We start from the raw sequence: 7,266 nt of genomic DNA, 5'->3' as shown, positions 1-7,266 counted from the left end.
AGACACTGAGAACTGCTGCAACTGTCACTATAGACGAGAGGGAGCGAAGGGGGAGAGAGAGAGAAAGAGAGAGGGAGAGAGAAGAGAGGGAGAGAGAGTAAAGTAAAGATGTGTGCAAAGATACCGAAAACTGCTGCAATTGTCAATATGTTCAAGAAGGAGGGGAAGGGCAATGAGAGAAGGAGAAACACACAAAGGGAGAGAATGGGAGAGGAAGGGGTTTAGGAGAGAGGATGGAGGTGAGGAGAGAGATGGGGCAGCAGGAGAAGCAAGGAGGTGTTGAGGAGATATTGAAAGAGAGAGTGGGGTAAAACAGAGAGGAAAGAGAGAACGTAAGCGGGAGGTGAAAGAGAGGTGAAAGAGAAGCGAGCAACAGAAGACAGAGAGAGAGAGAAAGAGAGAGTGGAGGAGAGAGCTTAGTGACGCAGCAGGAAAATAGATTTGAAAACTTGGGCCAACCTGAGTCTTTGGTCACTGCGTTGGATCAGTGAATGAACAGAGTATTCTCATTCATTCATTCATAGCCTCAATGAATCTAGTCCTATTTTAAGGTGCACTTCGTAACATTTCTAGTGGATGGTCTGCCACGTGCTTGTCCCCATGGAAATGATACTGCTTTGTCTAGAATGTTCCACAGTATAGATTAAACTATCACGGGGTGGACAAGGAGGTTACAGCACTATGCTACATTACAATTCAGATCTGTGGAGAGAAACATCTGTAATGAATAACTTCTAGATGTATGTTTAATGTTATATTATGGAACATTCCAGGCAAAGTAATAACATCTCCATGGAGACAAGAAAGTAGCAGATCCTCCACCAGTACACAGTTACAGGCTTTTTAAATGTAACTCATAATGTTAACACACTGATCCAGTCTGTGCTAAGGAATCTGTTAAAGACTTTTTTTTATTTTATATTTTTGTTTAAAGGTTCACAAACTTTTCTGGAGACGTGTCGCTGCTTATGTCAGGGGTGGGCAAACTACAACCCGGGGGCCATATGCGACCCTTTAATCTTTTTAACCCGGCTGTCAATTCGAACTTGGAGAACAATAATAATAATAAAAAATTCTGTGTTTTAAAAGTAATTTCAATAAATAGTCAATACAGTGGGACTTGAAAGACATATATTTTGTATCTTTGTAATGGTTTTCTACATATCCCATGTTATTTTGTTCTCTTATGAGGCGGATAACCAAAAAACTCCATCCATCTGCTCCCTTTGTGGCCCACAAGTTAAAAAGTTTGCCCACCCCTGGCTTATCTCCATACAGATGTTGTCCACGCCAATACCATCTTCACGGAGACAAACAAGGATAGACTTCCCACTAGAAAAGTTATATAGTGTTGCTTTATATTCATTTGTCTTTGGCCTTTCTTAAAACTGTCTTTGGTATTGAATGCAGTTTAAGTTTAAATTATGTGCATAACCGTAGATCACCAAAATAAACAAGAGTGAAGGTGTGTGAACTTTAAAAACACAGAGGAGCTTCATAGATTACCATGAGGTGAGATATAGTATTTAAAACAACTGTCCCGCTAGAGAAGACGTTGAACTTTGTGTCAGTGTTTGTTTCATAGTGATAGGCCTATGAACCATGTCAACAAATCTCAAAAAGCAATTTCACATGAACAACGAATTCTCTCCTGTCCTCCAGATCAATGTTAAACTAAATGGATTCTGCCATTCTGTGATAATACTGCATTCATTTACTTCCCCTCTTAATTATTCCAGTCTCATGAACGAGGTCTAAAAATATCATCATAACATCCACGCTTTGATCTCTTATCTTTTCATCTTCTATGTGTGGATTTCCGAGCAGCAACAGTGGCCCCTAGTGACAGCAAGAGGAAAAACATGCTTCATTTATGTTTTTATTCACCATCACTCTACAAATCTCATTTTACATTACAAAGTGAGCATTCAAATCGTGTACAAGGCACTCAAAGCAAACAAATCACACATTAGTTTAATAAATCGTTGAGGAAAAAAATCATATCTTTTGTAAGTGCATTCATTCAAAATTAGTTCAAGTCTGTTCCAGGTTTGATGCATTAAAACTCCAGGCCAAAGCAAAAAAGTTCATAAATCAGATGTCTTGTCTCTCAGTCTGCATTTTCTTTTTAATTTTTTCATTACAACATCTATCTTGAGTCTCCATTAACACAGAAGGGTCGAAGCAGAGATTGGATTAAAGAGTCTGTCGGCCTCTGCTGGCGAAAGTGGGAAGTGAAAAATATCCAAATGACTTTTTAGCATCATAGCTATTATCAGGGCAAAAGTGTCCAGAGAATCAACCCACAGAGATTCGATTCCAGCTCCAACCAAGCTCTGTCCTTAGGCAAGACACTTCACGACATTGCCTAAATGTGGTGAGCGTTGGTGGTGGTCGGAGGGACTGGTGCACTTTGACCTTTTCTCCATTTGTACAGGTATATTTGAGGGGCAATCATCATGACAGCAAAAAAGTACATGTTTTTTGGTCCACTGACAGATGTTAAAGCTGCACTATGTAACTTTTCTGTTGGAGAACTCTGCCTGGAATGTTCCACACATCTCTATCACCATGGAGACAAGCACCTTTACTTACACCGTTACATTTGTTTTCCTTCTTTTTATTGCAATTAAACATCTATCTTGCAGTGACTGAATAAATGACAGATGTTTTTATTGTCATATTGTGGAACATTCTAAGAAAAGAATAGCATCTGAATCGAAACAAGCAGACCACCAGAAAAGTTACATAGTGCATCTTTAATGTGAAAAGGGCTGGAAATAGAAAAGTTCAGCAAATCTGAAGTTGCAAGTTGACATCTGATCTCACTGCTGAAGCCAACTCAAACTCCGGCGTATGTGCTGTGGTCCAAGCCTCAAGGCCAAAGACACACTGACTATTCCTCATAACTCTTCTTTTCCGGACTTTATCACACATTTGTCTCATCCAGAATCGTCTGCAGCACTCCCCGCACCTCCTTTGGCACCTTCTGGTTCTGTTGTAAAGCAGTCCTGCTCCTCCTCTATAGCCACTCTCGTATCCGCCGATGAGCAGAGTGAGCTAACACTGCTTTGCTCTGTACACAGTGCACATGCCAGCGGAGAAGGGAACATCCCGTGCACCCCCAAACGCTCCAGATGCCCCGAATGGTTACTACAAAATGGCAAAGTCAGACCGTTCAGTCCCGATACGGAGGAGGGGAAAGTTAGGCTATGCTTTTTGGGCAGAGCTCCCCATTCACGTTTTTCTTTATCGTGAACTAGTTTGGTGAAAATGTTGGTTCGTCTCTTCTCTTTGCGTTTTGAGCGGAAGTATCCAAACATGATGGCGGACAGGAAGAAGCCATAGAAAGAGAGGACGATGAGGATGTAGAGGAACGCGTTTCCGTCAGAAGTAGCGCTGTGGTTCGGGGTGGAGGTGCGCTGGAGGAGGTGAAGTTGGGTGGATGTAGAGTTCTCCATTGGGTTAAGGCGATGGACCTGGATAATTCAAACATAAGAGATTTAAAATTAATAAATATATTTGTCAGTTATGGACCCCCCAAAAAGGCAGCATAAGGCCCCTACAGATCTAGAAACACCCCTGGAAATAATAAGAAAAGTAAAACATATATTGACACTGGAAGGTTCTACATGTATGTGTATGGCAGAATGTTCACAATGCACACATAAGCAAACACTCAAGAAAAATGCTAAATAGATTTAAACAACACATTTTCAGGAGTCTGTGATCAATGCGAGCGTTCATGGTCCTGTTTAGGTGTTAGTTTAAAATAATGCTCATATTCAGACTGTTGAATTTTTAGGACAGTTGCCGTGGCGGTTTAAAATTTAGAACTAAATATTACATGTCTTAAATGTTGAAAAAGTTTGCAAAATGTAGCATCTAAAGGAAGGTGAAACTCATGTCTAGTGTACATAAAATAAATATTCCAAATTCAAGTCATTTGCTAGTTTTTGCAGTATAATATAATAATGTGTAATAAAATGTAATGCAATATAATATAATATAATAAAATATAATATAAGTTGTTCTGGTTACTCACCGGTCAGTAAAACTCTGGTCTCATGTGGTTTGTGGGGCCTGGTTTTTCTCAGGACTGTCTCAGAATCTGCCTCCTCTTTCTCACACCACACTGAGGTTTATACAGGGGGTAAATACGTCAGCAGTCATGTGACACACCCCCTTGGTCCAGAGCTGTGGAGGGGGGAGCAGGGAGGACCCTGTTCAAACCAGTTATCACTGGTCTATTTTGCTTTCTACTTTTTAACTTTTAATTTTGATTTCTAGGGCTGTAAGTACTAAATAACATTGTATTTTGTTCTCCCAAGTACCACCAAGGCTAGTCTAAAGGCTGCACTACAAAAAACATGACTAAAGAATGATTTTGAAATTTGTGTAATTAAATGGCGCTATTTTCTGATCTGTTATAATGTTGTTTCCTCATCGAAAACATACCCAGAATTGTGTGTTGTTTGCTGCTTTAACACACAAACCCTGCATATTTATAGCCTGAGTTAAAAACACTCTGTTCCACCTTGTGATGTCATATGATGTAAAACTTACAGACAAAAACCTTCACCAGAATTATTTCAGACTCGGAATTGTCAATCTCTACTGAACTAAAGGTAAAAGTTCTCTGCTAACCTGAAAACTATACCACAACATGACATCACAAAGTGGAACAGAGCAATTTTGAGCTTTAAAGATGTAAACAGACTAATAATGAGGTTACTGAAACGTGTGAATGAAATAAAACACAACTACAGTTTTTACAAGGAAACAAGGAAGGAAACATTATAACATTACTTAAAGCTCACAAGAGTCAATTCAGTGGAACATGAATCACATTTTAAGAAACACTGGCCGTTTTTTAAATATGTTTTATTGTTGTAGTGATCAGAGCTGATGGGACACGGGGGAGGACAGAGAGAAGTGGAGAGCAGGGGAGGAGCAACAATAACAGCTCTTTAGGCACAGAGCCCATTTTCCACTTTAGATGGTTTCCTTTGATTATCATAAAAACTGAGAGAGAGCAACTTGACATTCTTAAAAAAATAAATAAATTTTCTTGATTTAACATTCAAAAACAACTAATCATTTATAGAGTATACGGATGAACATTATCAGAGTGGTTAGGCGGCAGTCCAGCCAGTGGGTCCTTTCTCCTTTAATCTGTGGTAACACTTTATAATAACTACACTTTTAAAAGTCCTATATTAAGCAAAATTGACTCTTGCGGGCTTTAAGTCATGTTAAAATGTTGTTACCTCATCAGCAACATACCTGGAGATGTATTTTGTTTTATTCACACATATTTGAGTAATCTTTTATTATTAGTTTATTTACATCTCCGAAGCTCAAAATGGTCTGTTTCACTTTGTGATGTCATGAAGCGGTAGTTTTTAACCATTGCCTTTTAGCTTTTAGTAGAGATTGGTAATTTCGGGGCTGAACTTATCCAAATGATCCGAGTGAAGGTGCTACTGTTACTACTGATTGTGGATTAGTGTTAAATATAACTTTCTATAGTCTTTGTAGATAAGGTATATTTTATTGGTGTGTCTTGGACAATGACACAATGGCAGTATGCATATATGGCGTGTATCAAAGTACTGTACCAACATTTAGGTTAGTGGGTCAGATACTGAGAAAACATGATTAAGGTGCATGGTTAGTGTACAGTGCCAGATAGAAAGACAGTGAAAGTATACACTGCACTGTTTATACATGTTATTATTAATATTTAGGTTGGGCTACTCTGTCTGTTTGAATTATGATTCATGATTTGTAATATACAGTAGAAGAGAGCATTTCAATACCACATCCAGAGGTCTTAGAAGACTGACCTATTTTTCTGATCTAATCTGAACGTGACAACTAAACCAACACAAGACTAAACAATGACAAAAAACAGGCCTAAACCAGATCTAAATGATGCTCATGAGGTTAGCTGTTATGGGAGTGAATCTGGGGCCGAGTTCCATATTTGGAATAAGAATTCATTTACGGAAGAAATAATGAAATAAAAACACCAAGATCATGTGGAGTGGGTTAATATGAACATTTTAAAACAAAAAATGAGGAGCCTGACAGTCAAGGAGAGAGGTGCGACAATATTTCAGTATAAAGTGAATTGAAGCCGGTGTCCTGTCAATATGGCCTACCTGTTGTCTCCCTGACTCGCAAGCGCTGTTAGAGTTTAAATGCCCTTCGATTTGAGCTTCTGAGGCAGAAGTTTTGCTGCAGAATACTTACATTAGATGACTGAATAGTTTGAATTTAATATTGTATCGTTTAAATTTTCATTACATCATATTTTATTTTGTTTCCATGTGTAGAAAATGTTGTAACTTTGCTTAGAAATCTGCTGTATAAATAAAATGTAATTGCATGGAATTGTTCCATCTTTAATGTCTCCTAAAGGGGAGGTATGCGCCCTCTAGTGGATACATTATTTGGGAGATAGTATAGGCCTGTCAAGATTTACTACCTCTACCCATATTCATATAAATGAGTGAATAATGGTGATTCTACAGTGGGAGCATTATTTAATGGCTTAATTGTCTTGTCAGAATGTGCTACCTTTAGTGTGAGCCTTATTTGATAGAAGATATAGACCTGTCGAAATGAGCTACCTCTACCCAAATTCATATAAAAATAATGGTAATTCTACAGTGGGAGAATTATTCACTGGCTCAATTGGCTTGTCAGAATGTGCTGCCTTTAGTCAGAGCCCTATTTGATAGCATAATACGACCTACTCATATTCATATAAATGAGTTGAAATTTTACATAACTTATGTATAAAGTCTGATCATTATTATTCTTATCCAAAGAAATATATTGTAAAACTGGGGGGGTTAGCTTTATTGGATTTATACAACTATAAAAAACAAACAAACAAACAAATGTAAGGTAGAGTATTTCGACAGGGTAATGTAAATCAATAGATTGGATTAGAGGTGTCATTGTCAAGTTAGGCTGTTGATAGCTCATTTCGACAGGGTAGCCCATTTTGACAGAACACCGGAGTCAATGGAGCCGGAATTGCGCCCATGATCTTTGGAATGTGGTGGCTAGTGCTTTAGCTATGTCAATTTATATATACAGCCTATGGTTTAACACTAGAGATATCAGCTTGGATCAGAGTGGGTGAATAGATGGGGCTGATACAGTGTACTGGTCGTCTGCACACTGCTGCCACTGCAAATGCTGCAGCTAACACCCAGAGCGGCCATGTGCTTTGGCAGGCTTCTTGTATTT

General features: G+C 38.6%; 1 protein-coding gene across 1 annotated transcript; it reads right to left on the bottom strand.

The window, feature by feature from the left end:
• Nucleotides 1–2,101: 2,101 nt before the first annotated feature.
• On the bottom strand, nt 2,102–4,665 carry kcne4 (potassium voltage-gated channel, Isk-related family, member 4). The gene is made up of 2 exons (XM_055147750.1): nt 4,046–4,665; nt 2,102–3,479 (listed from the first exon to the last, which is right to left on the bottom strand). The coding sequence occupies exon 2, from the start codon at nt 3,459–3,461 to the stop codon at nt 2,943–2,945; it is 519 nt and encodes a 172-aa protein (XP_055003725.1). The 5' UTR covers nt 3,462–3,479; nt 4,046–4,665; the 3' UTR covers nt 2,102–2,942.
• Nucleotides 4,666–7,266: the final 2,601 nt, after the last annotated feature.

Source organism: Boleophthalmus pectinirostris, unplaced genomic scaffold (genome assembly GCF_026225935.1).
Source record: "Boleophthalmus pectinirostris isolate CB_2022bp ecotype Guang Dong unplaced genomic scaffold, ASM2622593v1 HiC_scaffold_9, whole genome shotgun sequence".
NCBI lineage: Eukaryota > Metazoa > Chordata > Actinopteri > Gobiiformes > Gobiidae > Boleophthalmus > Boleophthalmus pectinirostris.
The sequence above is the reverse complement of the archived record's forward strand: the minus strand, read 5'-3'. Positions and strand labels throughout refer to the sequence as shown.